The sequence below is a fragment of the Chlorocebus sabaeus genome, chromosome 1 (assembly GCF_047675955.1).
Source record: "Chlorocebus sabaeus isolate Y175 chromosome 1, mChlSab1.0.hap1, whole genome shotgun sequence".
NCBI classification, from domain to species: domain Eukaryota; kingdom Metazoa; phylum Chordata; class Mammalia; order Primates; family Cercopithecidae; genus Chlorocebus; species Chlorocebus sabaeus.
In genome coordinates, this window is record NC_132904.1 from 81515736 (window position 1) to 81539724 (window position 23989).

At 35.1% G+C, this 23989-nt stretch overlaps 1 protein-coding gene across 10 annotated transcripts in view; it reads right to left on the bottom strand.

Annotated features, from left to right (window-relative positions):
- DLG2 (discs large MAGUK scaffold protein 2) overlaps positions 1–23989 on the bottom strand; it is a 2222296-nt gene that overhangs the window by 1454010 nt on the left and 744297 nt on the right. For 2 of the 10 annotated variants that reach the window (XM_008020367.3, XM_008020365.3), the window contains exon 1: positions 14196–14541. The exons of 7 other annotated variants lie outside the window; for them this stretch is intronic. In XM_008020367.3, the coding sequence (XP_008018558.1) occupies positions 14196–14237 (42 nt within the window). In that variant the 5' untranslated portion in view covers positions 14238–14541. Of the gene's footprint in view, positions 1–14195; positions 14542–23989 lie in introns of those variants that run through there. One more of the 10 variants, XM_073019942.1, reaches the window with a different exon arrangement.

Below are 23989 nucleotides of genomic sequence, written 5' to 3' on the forward strand. Positions count from 1 at the left end.
TTCTAGTAGCCACACTGAAAAAAGTGGAAAAAAACAGGTAAGATCAATTTTAATACTATATTTTATGTAAACTAATATATCCAAAATATTATCAATTCAACATATAATCAAAGAGAAAGATTAATGAGATACTTCACTTTTTTCATACTAAATCTTCAAAATTCATTATGTTTTTTACACTTACAATGCATCTCAGTTCAGACTAAAAATATCTCAAGTGCTCAACAGCCACATGTGTTCAGTGGTTACTCTATCAGACAGTACGACTCAAGGGTGTGTCTTCAGAAGCTGCTGGATAACCCTAGGGACATCCATATTTCTTCTTCACATGAGGGTTTAGACTTGACATTTATTGTCATGGCTGAATTTCATACAGATTTTTAAGGCTTTTATTCTCAGAAAGTTTCTCCTGTGAGTAGCAACATTGCCCTATTTACACCTCATCAGAAAGAAAGACTGGGAATTAGTTTTCACATTGTGTTGTGGGGAAGGGTGGGACATCATTGAGAAAAGAAGGAATCTACCATTGTCTCAGGTTTTTTTTATGTATAAGACACTATGGAGGGCTTGTAAGATGGGATGCTAGTATCTATCATATAAACAAAGATTTTGTTGAAAAACTTACATGCTTTCAACACGGGCTTTCAACATACAAGTTTTTCAACAAAATCTTTGTTTATATGATAGACATTAGCATCCGATCTTACAGTTGAAGAAACAAAGGCTAAGACTGGCTAAATAACTAGCTCATGTTCACACAGCTGGTAAGAGGTAGAAATAAACTCAAACCCAGGGCTATGAGACTTAAGTGGCAGGGTTACTAAAGCCAACTCTACTTGTTCACATGTAATTCCACAGCAATCATGGTCTGAATAGTCCAGAAACCTGAAACGTTTTTTCCCGTCTTTGAAACCCTGCATCGAGGCGCCTTTTAACCAGCCTGGGCTAAATCTTTCCTAAATAGTATTTGAGGTTTCCCTCTGTTCCTGCTCTTCCTCAGCTAAGCTACAAACCCGTTTTGCTTATTTCTTCATAAGATTACTGAATCAAAACCAATTCCAGCAGCTTTCCCTTGATCTTTAAACAGAGGGGCAATGTTTCCACTCTTTCTAATTATCATAGCTTTTATATAAACGCTCAGAAAGAAAAGTCTGCAGTTCTGGAAGACAGAATTGTGTGTATAGAAAGACTAGCTTTGCCATTTTCTTGCTATGTGACTTTGGGTATGCTAATTTGCATTTCTAAGTTTCAGTTTTAGAATATGTTTAATGGGGGAAGTAACTCTCACCTGACAAGGTTTTTATAATGATTAAAATAAATAAAAATTAAGAAATTTCTAGCATGCAAAAGGCAATCATTGAGTAAATTCTTTTCTTCTGTAATTTCTTCTGGTCATCTATGGCCCAATTATGTAGTACAGCTCTTTTGACACATTTTGATAGGTGGCATCTTCCCCAGGAGTAGTATCTATCTATCTGAATAGGCTCAGTAAGAATTATACATGAAAACAGGATCTCAGGGCTTTTACTACTCAATGAAATTGCAGTGAACACGATAGACATTTTATGTGCATTTTTCCTCTGGAGGATATATTACCCCTTAAGTTAAGACTATATCAAAAATATTCTGTCCAGGATGTTCCCGTGAGATTTGATAGCACTGACCATCCCTCTTACCCAGTCAGAGCCCTACATCCTGCCTCTGGCCATTTCTGTGTTACAGGCTCTGCAGGTTGTGCTGCACTCCAGGGAACATGCCTTTGTTTAGCCCTGAAGGAGGGGATAATGAGGGGAGAGGTGAGAATCACCTAGTGCTGTAAAAATCAATGTTATTGACTGCTGGACAAAAGGAAAAGGAAAACAGCCTTGCTGACTGCAGTGGACTAGAAGGAAGGGAGGGAATTGGAGGTGGGAAGCAGATCTTCCTAATGAGAATGGGCAGATATCCCTGACTGAGTGATTAAAGATCAACCATCTTGTCTAACCAACCTCTACCCTCCTTCAGCCTCTACTGCTCCAATCATTTCTGCAAAACTATCTTCTAAATTGTCTATAAGAATAAAAACAATGTTTTAGGCCTAAGGGAAAAAGTGAATGCTATACTGGTGAGGCTTCAATTTTTCTTTAAAGTATTTTGAATTTTTCTTATCTGCTATTTTCATTACCTGAATTTTTCTCTTGAACTAGTCAACTGCTTTCCTAGAAATTTTTATTATAAAATTTTTTAGACAGATTTTTTTACTTCAAATTAAATTAAACGTAATAATTCATTATTACCCATTACACACAGACACAAATAACATGTCTTATTAATGACTCTGGCCCTTGTACAGAATACAGTGTTTAGCCCATAAAAGAGACTCAATTAATGTTTACTTTTAACAAATGAACCGGAAAAGATATAGAATTCACATTCTGGTAAAGAAAAGCAGATATAAACATCTCCAAAACAAGGGATATACAAGTGTTACACTAGTAATGCAAAGTGTATTAAGTGTTACACTAGAAGTACAAAGTAATAAATTTATAGAAACAAAGAAGTTCCATCTTAGAGAAGAAACTAGATGGCAGGGTCTGGAAGGACAAGACAATTATTGTATAGTGGAAAGGAAAGGTAAATATTTTTCTGCACTGAAGTAACAGATTAAGCAAAATCAATTAAAATGAAAAATAATTATTATTTTTATAATGTTCTAGAATTTACAAAGTAATCCCACATGTTCTATTGTTTATGCTTCATAACAACCCAATAAGGTGCAATGTTAATACTTTGTTGTTTTAAGGGACCTTTCATGGACAGAAAAGATTATGTGGAGCTCTTTTAGTTTGTGAAATTCATATTTAATTTGTAAAGTTATAAATTCAAAAGCCTATATATTGCTTAACTTTTAAATTTTAATTCATAATTGTACTGTTTTACTTATAAATCTATCAAGTTTTTTACAATCATCATTAAGGGAGTTTTATGACTTAATTATATCCCATTAAATATTTTAACCTGTATTTATAAATTTAATATATTAAAATTTTAAAAGTATTTTATCTAAATAACAAAAAATCTTAAGCATTTGAATCATTCTTTTAAATCTAATAAATATTAATAAAACAAAGTGTGAGCATTTTAAGCTTTCTTACATGTTCCAATACAACTTACAAATGGTAAGTTTTTAAAATATCTTTAATTTTAAAATTGCAAGTCAAAATCATTTCCTTGACATCCAAACACCAATCTGTTAAATGTTCTAATCTGGCAAATTATCTTTAAAAACACAACACTCTCTCTCTCTCTCTCTCTCTCTATATATATATATATATGCAAACGTCTACAAGTATCTTAATATAAAAATATTAATTAAAAAGTTTACTTTCCTAAATATTTTCAGGATTAGTGACCTCTATGCACCAAAGAAACAATTATGCAAATTTTGTGATTGGTTTCCCAGGCAATTTGGGGAGTGGTTATATTTAGATGATTACTGTTGTATATTATGTAGAGGTCTTGGCTGGGAGATATGTAACTGTTGATATTGCAGTTAATTTTTCTCATCTCCTCAACTGTAAGACTAAGCATCATTTTATCATCAATATCCCAAAATTTTACAAAGGAACTAGGTTCTAGCCCACGTTCTTGTCTGTCACCCAGACTGGAGTGCAGTGGCGCAATCTAGATCTTGGCTCATTGCAAGCTCCGCCTCCCGGGTTCACGCCATTCTCTTGCCTCAGCCTCCCGAGTAGCTGGGACTACAGGCGCCCACCAGCACGCCTGGCTAATTTTTTGTATTTTTTAGTAGAGAAGGGTTTTCACCATGTTAGCCAGGATGGTCTTGATCACCTGACCTCGTGATCCGCCCGCCTCAGTCTCCCAAAATGCTGGGATTACCGGCATGAGCCACCGCTCCCAGCCTTTCCTGAAATATTTTAACATCTTCTGAATGAATACTGCATATATCTGGGGGTTTTTTGTCTAACGCCTTGCTCATGATACAAGGTAGATCCTTATCACTACCATTTGAATTACACCATCTTGAAATTAAGCATCAGAAAAACTGATTTGCTCACCTAGAAGTATTGCAGACTACTTTGTAAATGGAAATGACGGATTTTAAACCCAGGCTTTCTACCAAACACCCCAGTTTTTCCACATCTCCTCTATGGCGTGAGCACTGGATGGAAAGTATAGCTGGAATTGATTCTGGCTGTGTGGACTGAATGGAAGTGGCAGTAGGTCTCGCAGAAGGTAATGATGGAAAGTGACTGAGGCCATCATGAGGATGACAATTTCGAAGGCAATGAGAAACACATAAGCTCTTGAACAGAGAAATGGATGGCCAGTTCTTATCTGTATTTAAGAAAAATAAGTCTGGTGCCAATATGGGGAGGACAAATTTGGAGAGGACAGAGGGAGATTAGGGAAGCCAGTCACAGTGTTCCCGGGGCAATACAGTAAGAAAAAATGAGAGCCTCCACTGAGGAAAAGAGAGACAGAGACAAAGTAGAAGAAATTACAGGTAGATTCTACAGGATTCGTGGATTAATTAGCTCTCCATGGTCTCTGGAGAGTAAAAATGATTTCAATATTTTCAATCTAAGTGCCTGGGAGAATAATGATAGTAAGGAAATTGTCTCATTGGCTTCTGTTTAAAAGAATCATTAAAAACCCAGCTCAAAGCCATTATTTGGCAGGATTGGGTATTGAGACAGTGTTAAGAAACTAGCTAGACAAACTTTTGCATGAAGTATATATTTTTTCCTCTGTTTGAACTACAATGGCAATTATCCTTTTGAAATTCAGACTCACTATATATATGTATTTTTCCCAACTGCATCGCATTTCAAAACTATTCCAAGGTTACATTTGAAAGCTTTCTATCCTCTGCTGAAAAGTAATGGTCCAAGAAAAACAATGCTTTCAGTCCCTGCTTACCTGTATTTATGTACTTTTCAAAGAGAGAATAAAAAGAAGCTTCCCTATCATGCAGCCACTTAAAAAGAAGCCTATGAATAATAATTGACATGACAATGTTCTTGTGACATAGTATGAGCAAAAACACATGACAAATATTACATCTTAATCCAATAGACATGCATTCATATACATATATAGGAAAAAAAGAATATACATTTCTATATATGAATAGCAAGGACATGAGGAAGTATACATTTTTGTCCTTTTCTGTACTTCTACAATTTCTATAATAAACATGTATTACTTTTATAATATTAAAAACAGTTGAAAAATATAATGTATTCTGACCCACTTAGAACTGATTCATTAGTTTACTTTTCCTAACGAGTCTGAAAAAGTGCAGTTTATAAATTAGTCAACTAAACATCCAACACAAATGCAAAGGGCTCTTTTATTTGCTCCAAGATTCAGAGGTCCATTTCAGAAATTTCCCTTACTCCCTCCCATCCAGGCTCACTGTAAACTCCTTTGTGCCAGTTTCCTCTTCCAATGTAAGTACCCCTTGAAAAAAGAATTAGACATTTCTAAAATAAATAAATGTATATATACATTTTTAAAGTTGTAAATCTAGTTATACCTATAGAAATAAATAACAAATAAATTTAAAAATTCAAAATAAGGCTTCCACTAGTCATCTAACTTTCATTTTAAAGAAAGGTATTTCCCTGGCTTCTTTCAAATTCTGCCTATTTTGAAAGTGCCAAAGTCTAAACAGAAAGAAAAAACAAAACCTTCAGCTGAAATTTGAGAAATATTTAAGGCCAGACCCTCCCGGGGTCAAATGACTTTTTATTTTTTTGTCTACTTTTCTCTTGTCAATTCTCAAGAGCTAGGTTCTCCAAGACTCAGTACAATACCATTTCATCATGGGGAGTTTTATTACCATATTCACGGCATTAATACTAAGTGCAGATTTTAGCAAATAGGTTTCTTTCAACGGATGTTCATACTTCAATTTGTTATGAAATCTTCTAAGTATAAGCATCCCCACCCTGACCCCAGATCCATGGGAGAATATAGGTTATCAGGCCCACAAGAATTCTTCTGTGTACTAGTTAATGAAAGAAACTGTGACACACTCAAGTCAGGGGAACCTGAGATCTGTTGAGTCACTAAATCTAATAAGCAAGAGGAATGCCCAGTGAAGTCACCAAAACCAAAAGGATGCAAACAGTCCTTTCCAGGCACTGGCCTGTCCTAAGCATTGGTGTCTGAGCCTGGCATTTATTGTAGTTCCACCAGTTACTTGCTGTGAGGCCCGGAACAAGGCACTAAACCTCCATGGACCAGTCCTTTCACTTGTAAAAATAGGTTTAATAGAAAACTTTCCCTTGGGGTTATTGTGAAGATGAAATGAGTGGTGTACACAGTGCCTGACTCATCATAAATACTAAACAAACATTAGTTATTGTTATTAGGAATACTGAGGTATGTAGGTAGGTAGGCTAAATCCCAAAGGCCAGGGCCAGGGAAGTAAGCACCGAACTATGAATTCCCAGATGAATATGCAAATCAGTAAATGAGCCAGGCTATATGGAGAAGCCCTAGTGTTGGCTTCTTAGTGTTGGCTGACAGCTGTAATTCATCATCTTTTCATTTGCATTTTCCTAATTGATGTTGTATTTTTCTTAAGGCAGAGAACATGTTACAGTGTTTTTCAAATTATGAGTTATGACCCATTCTATGCCCCTTCAAAGTCAATAAAGAAGGTTAATGAGGAATCTTTTAAATAGGTCAATATGAATTGTATTTCCCCAATTATTTTTCTGAGTATAATACATTTAGTTAATCTTGACCAACACTATAAAAAAGAAAGAAATTGTTAAAAGTTGGAATGGAAAATATCACAATGCATAACTTTTGGTAAAAGTAAGTATTGTTTTTTGAAACACACTGAGTTGCAATTTTAAATATATTTCTTACTATATGTTGCAACCCAGCATTTGGAAAATCTTTGGATCTATATGTTACTTAGACAACTATTAACATATAGCAATTTCTGAACACACTTGAGAATTCCAAACATATGCTATATGACAATGTTTTCCAAACTTGCCCTCTGAATGATTTACCTAGGGTCATTTTCAGATTCTCAGGCTGCTTTCCTAAGATTCTGATGCTGGAAACATACTATCATAATGAACATTAGAGAGAAAATTAATTAGAGATTAATTAATTAATCAATTTTTCATTAGAGAGGAAACTCTCCTTGTTGTACATCTATTCTTATTTGGTGGTACCACATCCAAAGAGGTACTTTATAAAATATTTCCAGTTATTTGTATTTGAATGGCTAACATTCATTCATTCAGTCCATTATTTATCAAATATTTATTAATCATTTGCCATGTGCAAGGCAATGGGTACAAAAATATATATAAGAGACACAGTTCCTGCCCTCAAGTAGCTTACAGTTGACTCTTTTAAGAACTAGGGCAGCATACCCTGAGGATCAGAAGAGCTGAGACCAAAAGAAAATGAAATCATGAATGTATATGTATGCCTCAAGTCTTGGGTAACTTACCTTCTACAAATGTTCAGAGGATTAAAAAGCAGTAAAATGGCATGGTAATTACATATCAAAGTATTTTTCTCTAATTAATACAGCAGAGCTGAAAACCCACACACCACACCTAAGGAGGACTCAATATCAGTGTCAAAAAAGATAAGATAGATATCAAAAATTATAATTATCTACAGAATTGAACAACTTGTCCCCAGTCCCACTAGCACCAATCTGATCTAAGTTTTCAACATCTCTCCACTGTTTTACTGCAGGAACTTCTACCTGGTCTCTCTGCTCCTGCCCTTGCTCCCTTAAAGTCTCTTTTCAACATAGCAACCTGAGTGATCCTGTTTAAATGTTAGCTAAATGATGTGACCCTTCTGTTCAAAATCCAGCTGGCTTCTCATCTCACTGGGAAAGTCCTACATGATCTTTTCACTGTGACATGTTCTTGACCATTCTCTCTTCAGCCACACTGGCTTCTTAGATGTTCCTTAACATGCCAGGCAGGCTTCTAGCTCAGGGTCTTTGCACTTGCAATTTCTGTTCTTTTTCCAACATGTATATTTTGTTTATATCTTTTAGGTCTTTACTCCAAGCCATATTCTCAGTGAGACCTTCACTAACCATCTTATCTAAAACTCTAAACCAACCCATCCGCCAATGCACACTTCCAATTTCCTTCCATGATTTTTTGACTTGGCACTTATCATTATGTACTATGTATTTTACTTAACTGTCTTGTTTATTTTCTACCTACCTCACTAGCATATAAGTTCTATGAGGGTGGAGATTACTGTCTGTTTTATTTTATCCTTTATTTATAACACCCAGGTCAGTGCCTGACCCATAATAGGTACTTATCAAATATTTGGTGAAGGATGAATGCAGACAACAAAAGAAAGCCTCAGGTCTGACTCTGGCAAACATGTATTGGAAAGAAGCCAAGAAAAGGAATGGCAAGGTCATGCCATGTAAGACATATGCAATTTTATTGTTTACTGAATTCCTTACCTAATTTTAAAAAAAGATTTGAGATGTCTGTAACATATTCATTGTAGTTTTCATATCTATATTATCTATTGAGGTAGGTTGTTAAAAAGGTTTCCAGTGGAATAGACCTGGTTTAGAAGGTGAGTTGACTTGCACTTAATAGTTATAATATTAGGCAAGTTGTCTGTGTTTCCTAAACATCAGTTTCCTTATCTATAAAATAATAATGATCAAAATGCACAAATCTTATGTTACTGGGAAGCATTTTGAGAAAATACATTTAAACTTGTTGATGTAGTCCAGGGTTCATACTAAGAGTTTGACAAATGGTAGCTATTATTGTTATTGTTCAATGTGCTGTTTTATCCTTTTTTTATTAAATCCTTGTTTAATTTTTTAAGTTGTGAGTTAATGGGCTTTGTTAGAAATCGTAGATCTAACATGTTAAGTAGGCTTAGGTATTATAAACCCAATATACTGAACTGGTGTCCAAATGGCTCATAACCATTTGGAGACCATACTAAAGGAGTTCCATAAGGAACTAATACATTATAGGTATCCTGAAAGAGATAGTTATTCAATTGGAACCCTAAGAGGTACCATCTCTGACTTGTTATGAGCCATAGGTGTTACTCGAACTGTCCACACATTCTGATTCATAATTCCAAGTCCTGCCTACAACAAATTATGTGTTTATTAAAAGCATCAATATGTGGGATGCATCATAGGATCTAGCAAAGAGTAGGTGTCAGCAGCATAAGGAGACAGAGTTTCTGGAAGTTTCCTTTTCAGTTAGTCCACTGATCATTTTTTGAATCCCTAAATATGAATAAACTGTAAGAAAAAAATTAAGAAAATAGTTTATAGTTCCTGTCTGCAAAATTCTTAAAATTTTGTTGGGGTGAGGGAAATACCCAAACATAAGCAAAATTAACTATCAGTGTAAAATAATAATGCAAGTTATGATATAAGGCAGTAGAAGATGTATTGCCATAAATGATGGAGAAATTGTACTCACTAAGTTAAAGGAGAGATAAAGCATTGGAGTTAGTGTGACTGGGTTCCAGTCCTTGGAATATAGACACCTTATACCATTTATTAAAGGAAGGAGAGAATTTAGACAAATATGGACAATGCAGAGAAAGGATTCCCATCACAGGAAAACAATTCCAGAAAATGATCGGGGCAGAAAGTGGGGGAGTTTGGTAAACAGCAATTTCACTGAATAAACCTGGTGAAAATTAACATGATAAATGTCTGAATTCTAGAGTGTTTAGGCTTCAATACATTGTTTTAGTGTGAATTATTGATTCCCTCCAAACTAGCTCTACAACCTGGTTGAGCAGATTCAAAAGAGTACGTGACTTAGTGTAAGTGGTTTGCGATTGGCAAATCCAGTACGATTCAAACTGAAGCCTATATGACTTCAAAGGCTACGAGGTTTTTTCTTCCCTTTTTTCTTTCTCTCAAAATAATTTAACCAGCATTAACATAAACAAATAATGTGAAAAGAAGCTGAGTGAATAAAAAAGAAATCTGAGACTCAGTTAATGCATTCTTTTAAAGTATCTCTTGAGTACCTACAATGTACTTACCATTGTTCTTTGTGCTGACGATATAAAGGTGAACAAAACAACTAGAACTCCAGGTTCCATGGAGCTAACATGTGAATATGCATATGTGTCATTGTGATGGTTATTATGGTGGGACAGGAAATATTATACCTAAATGTGTTTCTCATTACTTATAGATATATTTTAATTGAGCTCAATTTCTAACGTGATTCTTACTGAAGGCAATTCTGAAGCCTTACTGTCACTTGGCGATCTTTGTTTTTCAATGATAGGTTAAATTGATTGAGTTATTACTATAGTCTAAGAACTTTTTATAGTGTTCACATGCCTTATCTAACATACTACTTATAATAGCTAAGAGCTATTATTATACTTCTTTTTACAGATGAGAAAAAACTAAACTTTCTTAAGCTATGCAATAAATGGGGAAGACAAGTTCAAATGTAGTTATTTTGAAATCCCAAAAATCCATACTTTAAAACCATTCTGTTACAGTCTTTTTCTTAAAAGATTTTATATTTACGCTAGCAAATTTTAAAAATAAAGGAGCAGAATTCTAGAATTTATGCAGTAGGCAGCAGGATTTACTCGAAAGAGTAATAAGTCAACGCTCAAGAGATTCTGCTCTGACACACTGTGGAACTGAGTAACTAGTCATTTCCTCTCTCTACCTCAGTTTTCTTACCTGTGCTATAGGTCTAATACTTGCAATTCATATTTCAGGGATTGTGGGTTTGTGAATGTACATGTGGGTATGTTTGTAGTAGCAATGAAAAAAGGGAAATAGTGAGATGAGGAAGATAAAATTATTTCAAAAATTGTCATCAGTATCATTACCTTCAAAAATAGATCCATTTCCAAAGACAAAAATGATACAGACATCTGATGCAACAAGCTTCCTGTATATTTTCTCATTAAAGAGGCACTTTTCATATAGACAATTTCAGATGGAAACTAAACTGCCTGTGTATATGATGATCACATTGCTTCTTTTTAGTGAGTAGACTAAAACTAAACTGTTCTAATCATATTTTGTAAAAAGTTAAAATAAAAACTAAAGCCAATGTAATGTGAATCTTTATCAAACTCTATTTAAAACTAACAGGAAAACACAGGACATAAATAATGGCCATTGACTAGAAGTTTTCATTCATTTCATTTCCTTCTGTTGAAAGCTCTCCTAGAAAATAGGTAGCAAAGTAACACAATTTCCAAAGAGTTAGATTGTGATGACCACTCAGTCAATTCTCACAGCTTTAGTTTATCTTTCCTTTATGATTTACCCCATTATTTCACTCTTCAGCCTTGTAAGAACCCATGTTCTAACCATTTCAAACTATTTGTAGCTCTTTGAAGTGCTCTGCGTCTTAGCTCTGTGCTTTCGCCACTCCCTTTACCCAGCATGCCTTCTTTACTCCAAGATTCTTGACAAAAGTCCATTAGCTGTCAAGATTCAACTTAAAAGTGACCTCACAGCAAAACCTTTCTTGATTAGTCCAGGTAAAATTAGCCTGTGATTTTGTTTGTTTGTTTTGTTTACTTGTCTCTTTCTCCTACAATAACGCCCTGCATAGATGTCCATTATGGGTCAGAAATACTTCAAAGCATTTCTTTGTTTATAGTCTGTGTCTTTTTCTAACTGGAAACTTCTTAAAAGCAAGCACTGTTTCTATTTATCTTAGTTTCCAAGACTCTAGCATAGAGCATAAATCATAGATGTCATTCAAAAAATTGTAATAGATGAATAAATGGTGACCCAGGAGTCACATTCTGACATCTGTAAATATACATGTGTGTGTATATGTGTGTGTGTGTGTGTGTATGTGTGTATGTGGATTTGTTACATAAAAACATATAAAATATCTTAAAACACCACTCTCAATAAAATTCTTTGTTATATTTTATAAAGGTCCAATTAACAAAAAAGTTTATTCTAGAATAAAACACTGTGACATTAGTGGTCTATTGTGTGCAAAGAAAAAAAAAAAAAAAGACAAGAAATGTTTCTATCCTTTGAATTTTAACCACCTTGAAGTTTTGGGTAACTGTAACAAGAATCATGTTAAATCATGGCAAACATGAGAAACTATATACAATAAGAAAGAATTTGGCAGAACCAAGGAAATAAGTAGTTCTTATAACAATAGAAATAAAAGCAAACACTTTTAAAATGTAATATAAATAAACTAAAACAAAAATCAAAATAGATAAAAATATTAGATGAGACTTTATTGCACCAATGTGATAAAATAACAGACCACAAATGAACTGCAAACTCTTTGGCAAAACTTGCTATCTCAGAAAGACAAGATAACCCTAAAAAATTATGAATTATTTAAGGAAGTGCAAGAGCTAATTACTGAAAAGATAGAAGCATAATTAAAATTAAAACTAATCTGCTCAAAGGAAGGTTATATATGTATGTGGCAATGCATATGGTCTCAATTTCTATCAATCAATACATAAGAAGTATCTATATCTTAGTACAGATTAGCCAAAGTACTAGGAATTTATTATTCAAAAGTAATCTGAATTTAGTTAAGATATTGTTAGTGAAGCTTTTATTACTTTGCTTATGAATTTAAATGAGAAAAATGTAAAGCTAAATTCATAAAGACAACTATTAGTAGGTTAGAGTAAAAAGAAATTTCCCAAAGCCCATTATGAAAGGAACTTTGGACTTAAGTTTTCCTGCACTTCCAAAATATAACAATGAAATAGCAAAACAATTGTTATCTCTTTATCTAAATTATTTATGGAGCTTCCTCTGAATAAAGTACTTTTCGCCTTTCAAAAAGATGAGGAGGGAAAACATTTACAATTTACTGAGCTTGCAAAACAATGCATGCCATACCCATACTTTGGAACAGGAGATGATAATAGAGAAATCCAAGATGATATTTGGGCACACTTCTCATATTTTTAATTATTTTTTTCATGCTGTTTACTGTCTACATCTTATACATGGAGGAAAATTGACTACTAAAGTTCATTTTAAAAGTAGCAAAAAGTAAATTCTATAGAACTCTGCAAAATGATCCACAGAATGCTTCCACGTTGTAGTTGTAAAAGAATTGGTCATCAAAACGTAAATACTACCTGTTTGAAATTCAAATAGGAAATAAAAAAGCTTACAAAAGAGTGAGCAGCAGGGAGTTCTTTGATAAAACTTGTAAACACAGAAAATGAAACTTTAGTATCCAGACACATTAAAACACTCCCCTAGTAAAATAAAAGGGGGAAACACTTTATATTGACTTAAAAAAAAAAAAAGATTCTTATTTTAGGTAGTCTTAACTGCCTCTTAATTTTTTTTCTCAAAGGCAATCACTTTCCTTTTGGACTTCCTTCTACAAGAAATATAAGCTCAAAATGTTAACCAAGGATGTAATTCACTTAAATGATGCAACTGGAATTCCACAGCTGGTCTGGCCGGCTCAGTGCTGAATGAACACAGTGTCAGAAAACCTTCTCAATAATAATGCCCTGTTCGTGACAGGGGGTAAATCTCCCAAACTTGGGCTCAACTTCAGAGGCTCATTAGCTACAGCAAGTGAATGTCAGTGGGGTGACAACAGCGGGACAGCAGCACCCACGCAACTGAAGCAACCAGCCCACCCAGAGCTGACGATTTGTATGATCAATATCGGCAATTCCCAGTGAAAATCATTTGTTGATATGCACAGGATGGTCAGGTGTCCCACAGATCACATCTAATGCCATTACAGTCACTAGATTTAATCCCCCGGCTCTTAAACAATTCAGCTGCAAGAACACAGGAAGCTCACAGCACTTTTTAAAAGAAAGACTAAATCATAATTCAAAGCATGCTCTATAGCTTTTTACCTTCTCTGATTTCTTGGTTCTGGCCTACCTAAATAATTTTCATCTTTTCCTCCCCCCTCTCCACCCCCCAACTATGAGCGTGAACCTGAATTACAAACAGTTAAACCTGAAGGTCACTTCACAGCAGCGTTCCAACATGCTCCCCCAGCGAGGCTGCACGGCAACAATAAAACAAAGCCTTTGCAACCACCTGTAATAATCTGCCTGCTCAGCCAGCAATCCGAAAAGTCCTGAAGCTACACAAGGTAGACATTTTCTGCAGCTGGTTTAACATGTATATTGTGCCCAGTTGCCGGCTCGCTTCCTCTTACCTTCACGTTAGTCCGGAGTGCACAGTAACATGCAAAGAACATTGCAGTAAATAAGGAGCATATGGACCGGTATTCAGCTTCTCAGCACAGCGCAAGCCCCACACACACGATCCTGGGCATGTGCTACTAAAGAGCATCCGTTCCCTCTGTCAGTTTGAAAATGCATTGATCTCTGTTTTCTCTGACTACAAAACGACATGTCTTGAAGGCACTGAGTGAGAGCTCAAAATCTCTTCATTGGCTATATATAGCATTATGCCCAGTAATTTCAATTAGATGAGAATTCAGCGTCTGAAAGTTAAGACCTCAGTTGCTTTTCCTTCCAGCATTTTAAATCACTGGATTTAAAAAAAAAAAAAAAAAAAAAGAAGGAGGGGGGAATGAGCTCACTCAGGAAGGAGGGGGGGAAAGGTGAAGAATTGAAATTTAACCAATGAGTTACTCATATTTCTGGAGAGCCCTAGTGTTATCCTATTAAACACTTTACAATGGGATCGCATCAGGCAGACTGTAAATGAAGAGGAAACCCTTTTCCCTTTGGAGGTTTAATATGAGCTCTGCACTATATTCCAGGCTATTCTGGTGCAGCACCCTGTTTGGCAAATACTACAAATCACTGCAAACATGTCTCATTCTGCTTCTCCATGTGGAATAGGACTAAGACCAAAGGATCATTGTCACATAAAGTCCCCTAAAATGTGAACTGGGTTCCTCTGGGGTGATCTGTGGTTACAGGACTGAGAAGTACCACCTTCTCCTACTTCCCTGCCCTGTTACATCTTTTAGGGCTATCTAAAGTTGCTAGACTCCATAATAAAACGATGTGGCCAATTTTCCAAAACTATGTTTTATTGGTAAATGACAATCAGTAATGAGATGGGGTTGAAATGGAAACAGAAGATTCCAGGGGATAACATAACCTCAGATTCAGTAGCAACTGCTGCTGAATGTAAAATGTTCAGCAGGCTCCGGAAGGGAGAGAGCAAGAGAGAAAAATAAAAGCTTCTGTCCCTATAAATCCATAAGGAAAAAAAAGAAAAAAACTTAAAAACATCCGTCAGAGCCTTCTGTCTGTTGTCATTCCTGCCAGGCACCGGATGCTGCAAATTAACTCAATTTGTACTTAATCAAAAGGACAAAGTACAATTTAGGGTGCTATACCCTTATTTCCAGCCTTGGGAAGCCCTAATTCTCAGCTAGAATTCTAAAGCTATCTGGCAAAATGCAAGCAGAAATGAACAGTTCTCACTGCAGCAAAAATAGTGGGAGGAAAAAAAAAGTGGTTATGTCTTTGCCATGATGCTCCCCATCAGCTTCCAGCAACAGGAAAGATCAGCATAACTCACTAGAAAAAGCTGCAGTGACTTTTAGGATTTTTCTTTAATATGTTTTGCATAAGCCACCTCCCCTCTGGAGCCTGCAGTAGTGTTGAAGCACCATCAGAGTTACTGGGCATTTCTCCTGGGCAATGAGGTGAGGCAGCTTCAGGAGGAAGCAAGGTATTTAAGGGAGAGAAATTAAAGGAAGAAGAAAAGCAGGATTTTCTATTTCTCTCTTAATGACAAGCATTCAGAAAGTGTCGTCAGTTCTGACTAAATAGCTATTTTGGGCTGTCATTGTTTGTGCCTTTTTTTTAGGAAGAAAGAGGCAATCTTATCCTAAGCTGGAGATCCTTTGGCATCGTAAGAGAAGGCAGCCACTTATTTTGATTTCCAGTTCCGTCTGTCTTAGGAGCCTAGGTAATTACAAATTGTAAGCACTTACAACACAAACAGTGACTTCCAGGACATTAAAAAATCTACATGGATGTCCAGCTCTCATCATTCCACAACTTTTTTTTTTCTTTCTTTCTTTTTTTTTTTTTTTACGAACCTTAAATGCAAAACTGAGCATTTCAGTTAATAACACTTTCCCCTCCCAAGATTTATAGCAGGTCACATTTCCTGCAGCTCTTCCTAATAAATGAACCCAAAAATAACAACTCAATGCCATGGAAAACATAGGAGAACTTAAAAATGCCTTTCTCCACTGCGGATTCAGAGGAATTTTTAAAAACCTACTTTATTCAACCTGTGAGTAAGTATCATTTTTTTTTTCCATTGGAAGTGGGGAAAAGGAAATTTACATATGTTATTAATATTATTTTATTTAGTAGTTGCTGGGATATTTGGATGTCCCAGGAGAGAAAGATCAAAAAGAAGAACGAGAAAATGTTACAAATCTCAGAGCAGTTCACAAGCAAGGATTCAATGAAACAAGTCACAAGTGAAAAAGTACATGTAGGATTCCCTGTCAAGGCAATCAGGGAGGACTTCTAATAGGGCTTTAGATACCATTGGAATATGTATACATTTTTTTAAAAAGGCCCTTAGCCTTAAAAACTTCTTTAAAACACCTGAGTATACTTGTCTAGCCTACAAAATCCCAGGGCTATACCTGTAGATTTACTGCCTAATTTTCTTAAGTGGACTAGGGTAGCCAATTTACTACTCTCATTTTATAGATGCAGGAAATGGGGCATTAACTACAATGGCAATGTCCCACTAAAGAATATTCCATATTTTTAGGCAAAGAGTTCAGCAGAACAGTATATCTGCAAGAAGAATAACATTTGCTATAGTAGAAGAAAGTTATAACTGCCCATACATATTTTTGTAGGCAATAGAGTAAGTCTAGGCTTCCATACTGCAAGTGAGTAGTCCGGGAAAATCACTTCCATGCCAGATTCCCATTTGTAAAATGAGGATAATAAGTATCTCATAGTGTCCAATGAGAATATTAATGATGAACCGTACCATCAAAATAAAGTCTGGATGGATCAATTATTCAAGTATAAAAACTGAAACTGTAAACATATTAGAAGAAAACACAGATTTGATTTTGTATAATATTGGAATACAGGAGCCTGAAGCTGTGCAAGAAAAGATAGACAATTGTGACTATATGAAAATATAAAACTTCTCCTTGGGTAAGTTATACACAATGACAAACAACAAACTGGGAAACTATTTATAACACATTCCATGGGAAATTGTCTTAACATACATAGAACTTTCATAAACCACTAAGAGAAAATATAAAACCGAATGAAGCAGTCAAAGGACATGAAGTAGTAATTCATGAAAAGACTACAAAACACATTAAAAATGCTCAACCTCATATTTAAGAAAAAATATAAGTTAGAAAAGGTTATTAAAATTGACACATCAAGTATTAATGGAGATGCATTGATTGGTAAAAACTTTTTGGAAGGTAATCTGGAATTATCTATCAAATATTTAAAAAGGCAAATTACGTTTGATGTAGTGATTCAACTTTCAGGAATTTATCCCAGATATATGTGTGTGTATGTGTTTCTAAAATATCCATCAGTTTGGAATTTATTTTTTAAAATTATAGTTTATTCATAACATAGGAATATAAGATATATATACACATATTCTTATGTGGAAAAATATCCAAGTTATACATAAAATTTTATGTAAAAATAAGGTTGCAAAAGAGCTGATATTGTATGAGGGTATTTGTATATTTACATACACTTGTAGGTAGAGGTGTAGGGGGGTGTGTGTGTGTGTAAAATTTTAACAGTGTTGCCATTGGCTTAGGAAGGGATGCATGACAGTTTTCATTTTATACCGCTATACTATAGGAAAATCATTCACAAAGAACAACTTATCCAACTATCCCATCAGTAAATGAGAGAAATAAAGACATAGGGAATAAGGAAATACTAGAAACTGTGAGGGGATTTACATCATTGTACTCCATGAACAAAAGTCAGGGAATGATTGTGAGAGGAGAAATAGGAATCTATCAGTTTCTGAATTGATCTTATATCTGAGTGTCTCTCTGAATGTGAACATCTCTCGATAATGCATGTAACTCTAGTGTGTATGTATGCTGTTCTTAAACTATGGCCCTTAAATACAAACCAACTACTTTATTTGATTCCCAAATGGAAAAAGTGGCTATTAAGAAAATTTGACTAGTTGATTTTCACCTTATGCACTGAATTTAAACCTATCTACATATATTTGGTTTGTATTTTTAACAGTGGACATGTAATACTTTAAAAAATACAACCTGGATTGTAAAAAAGAAAAAAAATTCATTATTAAAGCAATACGCAACTATAATTTGTTACAAATATAATAACAGCAGCAACCTCTTTTAATATGGACAAATAATTCTTATTGCTAAACATCTTTTCCCTCATCTATAAAATAAGGAGTTTGGACTATCTAGTTCTTTCTTATAGGTAGATAGAGTAGTTTTGTTAGGTGCCTTGCCTTTTGTTTTGTTTTCTTTAGATAGGACAAATTAGGAATGTTTATATGTTAAGGATTCTCTAGGTTGCACTACAGGCCAATTAAGTCAGAATTTCTGAGGGTGGGACCTAGGCCTCCGTATTTCACAGGGCTCCCCAAGGGATTCCAGTGTCCAGCTAGGATTGAGAATTACTGCCTTAGAGCAGGGGTCAATAAACTGATTCTGTAAATGGCCAGATAATAAATATTTCAGGCTTGTAAGCCATACAATCTCTGTCACAACTACTCGATTTTAATGTTGTAGAGAGAAAGCAGCCTACATAAATATCTATTTAAACAGATAACACATACTGTGTTCCAATAAAACTTTATTATTAATAAACATTAAAATTGAATTTCATATAATGTTCACATGTCAGAAAATATGGTGATTTTTTTAACCATTTAAAAATGTACAACATTTCTTAGCTTGTAATTTGCCAACCTTTTCTCTAAAGTCTAGAGCAGTGGTACTCCAAGTGCAGTCTTTGGGCTAGGTGCATCACTGTATGTTAGCAATTTGTTAGAACGAGAAATTCTCCATACCCCAGACCTACTGAATCAAAAACACTAGGTATGTGGCTCAGGTATCTGTGTTAACAAGCCCTCTAGGTGATTTTCAAGTAAGTTAAGGTTTGAGAATCACTGTTCTGAAGAAAGAGGAAAATTGATGGCTTTGGCTCTCACAGAAAAAAAGGAAGATATCAACACCAGAGCACAGGTATAAAAATTAACTTTATAGAAGAGAAAAGTATAGAAAACAAAGAGAAGGCAATTTCTGTTGTAAATGAGGTAATTTTAGAGTGGAGTCTAAAGATTCTGAGATGGATGCCAGTTGAGAAAGGAACTATACAATACCTCATAACTTAGAATCCTTTCTGTCTTAGAAACTCTAACAGCTCTTGGGCTTTTGAGTTAAAAAAAAAAACAAAAACAAAAACAAAACAAAACAAAAAAAACAGACCTTGGTTTAAATTCCTTTTCTCGCACTTGCCAGCTGTGTGACCTTGGGTAAGTTATGTAACTTCTCTCTGCCACAGAGTATTCCTCTATAAAATAAAGATAACAAATCTACTTCATAGGGATGTTGTAAGAAGTCAAATATATAACGTGTGCACACTGCTAGTCCCATTACCTGAAACATGGTAAATGTAGTAAGTGGTAGTTTTCAGTGAAAAGAGAACTGAAATGATAGAGGTAAAGGTAAAGGTAAAAAGGTGCTATCATTCCTCTTGACTGGGTTCTTTTAAATACCTAGACGATTCTTTCAGGGGTTTGTAGATCACCTAGGACTTCCCTAGTATTTCCAGTCAGCCATAAAGAGAATTCTCAGAAAGTCTGGTAATCTCGTTATAAACCCTGAATCAATTTACTATTATTGGAATTTCTTGCATCCTCCTTGGGATTTTCCTGAGATAATAATAACCAATTTACAAATTAAAAATTGGTTCAGAGTTTCTAAAAAATTTCCACAAAAGTATCCCTAAAGTCATAAGAGAATACATTTATACACCTGGAAGTGTATAAAATATATAAAATTGTATGTCATTCATGTTTCATTTCTTACCTTAAAAATTGGTATGTTAAATTCAAGAAGAAAATATATCTCTATTTGTTATAAAGTAATCTTTTATATTTCTTACAAATCACTAAATTTAACAAGCCAAGAAGGCTATGCAATACTTCTAATACTATCTGATATATATCTATATTACTGTGAATGCCTAGGGGTAGGGGTATTCTTGCCTCAGTTCACAAGTAAAGATATATCCCATTTGAGTTTTGATCCTCACATAAGCCCTGAAGATACTGTCATCATCCCCTGGTGTCCAGTGAGGAAAACTGACACAGTGATTTGTTGTTGTTGTTGTTGAATTTTTTTTATTATACTTTAAGTTCTAGGGTACGTGTGCACAATATGGTTTGTTACATATGTATACATGTGCCATGTTGGTGTGCTGCACCCATTAACTCATCATTTACATTAGGTATATCTCCTCATGCTATCCCTCCCCACTCGCCCCCACCCCACGACAGGCCCCAGTGTGTCATGTTCCCCTTCCTGTGTCCAACTGTTCTCATTGTTCAATTCCCACCTATGAGTGAGAACATGCAGTGTTTGGTTTTCTGTCCTTGCAATAGTTTGCTGAGAATGATGGTTTCCAGCTGCATCCATGTCCCTACAAAGGACATGAACTCATCCTTTTTTATGGCTGCATAGTATTCCATGGTGTATATGTGCCATATTTTCTTAATCCAGTCTATCATTGTTGGACATTTGGGTTCACTCCAAGTCTTTGCTATTATGAATAGTGCCGCAATAAACATACATGTGCATGTGTCTTTATAGCAACATGATTTATAATCCTTTGGGCATATACCCAGTAATGGGATGACTGGGTCAAATGGTATCTCTAGTTCTAGATCCTTGAGGAATCACCACACTGTCTTCCACAATGGTTGAACTAGTTTGCAGTCCCACCAACAGTGTAAAAGTGTTCCTATTTCTCCACATCCTCTCCAGCACCTGTTGTTTCCTGACTTTTTAATGATCACCATTCTAACTGGTGTATGATGGTATCTCATTGTGGTTTTGATTTGCATTTCTCTGATGGCCAGTGATGATGAGAATTTTTTCATGTGTCTGTCGGCTGCATAAACGTCTTCTTTTGAGAAGTGTCTGCTCATATCTTTTGTCCACTTTTTGATGGGGTTGTTTTTTTCTTGTAAATTTGTTTGAGTTATTTGTAGATTCTGGATATTAGCCTTTGTCAGATGAGTAGATTGCAAAACTCTTCTCCCATTCTGTAGGTTGCCTGTTCACTGTGATGGTAGTTTCTTTTGCTGTGCAGAAGCTCTTTAGTTTAATTAGATCCCATTTGTCAATTTTGGCTTTTGTTGCCATTGCTTTTGGTGTTTTAGACATGAAGTCCTTGCCCATGCCTATGTCCTGAATGGTATTGCCTAGGTTTTCTTCTAGGGTTTTTATGGTTTTAGGTCTAACATTTAAGTCTTTAATTCATCTTGAATTAATTTTTGTATAAAGTGTAAGGAAGAGATCCAGTTTCAGCTTTCTACATATGGCTAGCCAGTTTTCCCAGCACCTTTTATTAAATAGGGCATCCTTTCCCCATTTCTTTCTTTTGCCAGGTTTGTCAAAGATCAGATGGCTGTAGATGTGTGGTATTATTTCTGAGGACTCTGTTCTGTTCCATTGGTCTATATCTCTGTTTTGGTACCAGTGCCATGCTGTTTTGGTTACTGTAGCCTTGTAGTATAGTTTGAAGTCAGGTAGCTTGATGCCCCCAGCTTTGTTCTTTTGGCTTAGGATTGTCTTTGCAATGTGGGCTCTTTTTTGGTTCCATATGAATTTTAAAGTAGTTTTTTCCAATTCTGTGAAGAAAGTTATTGGTAGCTTGATGGGGATGGCAGTGAATCTATGAATTACCTTGGGCAGTATGGCCATTTTCACGATATTAATTCTTCCTATCCATGAGCATGAAATGTTCTTCCATTTGTTTGTGTCCTATTTTGTTGAGCAGCGGTTTTTAGTTCTCCTTGAAAAGGTCCTTCACATCCCTTATAAGTTGGATTCCTAGGTATTTTATTCTCTCTGAAACAATTGTGAATGGGAGTTCACTCATGATTTGGCTCTCTGTTTTTCTGTTATTGGTGTGTAAGAATGCTTGTGATTTTTGCACATTGATTTTGTATCCTGAGACTTTGCTGAAGTTGCTTATCAGCTTAAGGAGATTGTGGGCTGAGATGATGGGGTTTTCTAAATATACAATCATGTCATCTGCAAACAGGGACAATTTGACTTCCTCTTTTCCTAATTGAATACCCTTTATTTCTTTCTCCTGCCTGATTGCCCTGGAAACTGGCATGGTGATTTAAGCAAATTTTTCAAATTTATACAGAAGCTAGAGGTGGAACTCCAATACTAGGACTTTTAATTGTAAAGCCCAGAGGAAATTTCTCAAGATCCCAGTGCCTATACAGTGATTCTTAACTGTTTCACACAAAACAATTCTTTTATATATAAATGTTTAATATTCTACTTACAACCATGAAAATAACAGATAATATAACCTACTTTTACATAGAATTTAAAAATTCAACATAATATTTAATATAAAGAATTAAATTTAAAGTTGAAATTAACATAAAGTATACTTCAATGAAAATACTCAGGTAAAATTCCACCAATGGCATAATTAAATGTGCAGGTGCTTAATTGGTATATTGAATTGGGGATGGCATTGAATCTATATTACCTTGGGCAGTATGGCCATTTTCACGATATTGATTCTTACTATCCATGAGCATGCAAGCTACCAATAACTTTCTTCACAGAATTGGAAAAAACTACTTTAAAGTTCATATGGAACTAAAAAAGAGCCTGCATTGCCAAGACAATCCTAAGCCAAAAGAACAAAGCTGGAGCCATCGAGCTACCTGACTTCAAACTATACTACAAGGCTACAGTAACCAAAACACAGGTATATTGAATTTGCTACACAAAGCTCAAAAGCAGCATTGCTATCAGTGACACAATATTCTGAAGTGTTGAAAACTCTTCGTAAAGTTCTGAATAAAACAAAGAACAATCTTCCCTTATATCAGAAGGAAATTTCTTATAGAGAAATTGTGTTACTGAAAACTTCAGTGTATATCAACTTAATGGAAGAGGTGCTTTGTGTTAAATACATAAAATGAAGTATGATTCCAGGCTCAGGAAATTTTATCAAGTATCTATTATAAACTAATGTCCAGTAAGATATTTAAAGAAGGTAGTACTGGCCTTAATGAGAACCACTTGACGCACAGCCTGAGAGTAAATGTAGATTTAGGAATACATGGTTGCAAAGATCTTTTTAAATTCCTTACCACAATTACTCACCACTCTGTACCAAGGAAGTTCTACATGTACTTTCAGAGTGTAAAAAGCCTACTCTTCTGGATAAAGAGAAAAATCTAAGAATGAGTGCCTCACAAGCAACCACAGATTCTAAATTATAGGACTGAAAAGACAATGGAATGGACATATCATAACCAATACAAAAAAAAAAAAAAAAAAAAAGGCTTCAGGGAGTGACCATCTCAAAATCCTGTTACTCCTTAATGGTCGGATCAGAGTCTATCTTTTTATGAGATCAGCCCCTGCAGAGTCTTTTTTCTGAATGCTTGCAACATGTATTATTTGTATTGCCCAATTTAGTATCTGATTATACAGTGTCTTGTATTGTTTTCTTATTGCCTTTTGTGCCTAAAATTCATCTCAACCCCACGTTAAGCATTTCAAAAGTAAAGGACAACAATGAGCTGGAAAATAGTTCCTTTGAGCACATAGTATTGTTACTTATTCTTCGTGAACTGATAGATTGGTGAGGAGCTGGGAAAAAATTAATGAAAAACCTCAAAAAGGCCCCAACACTGCCTGCTAATCCTACCCAGTTCTTTGAACAACCTCCTCCATCCTCT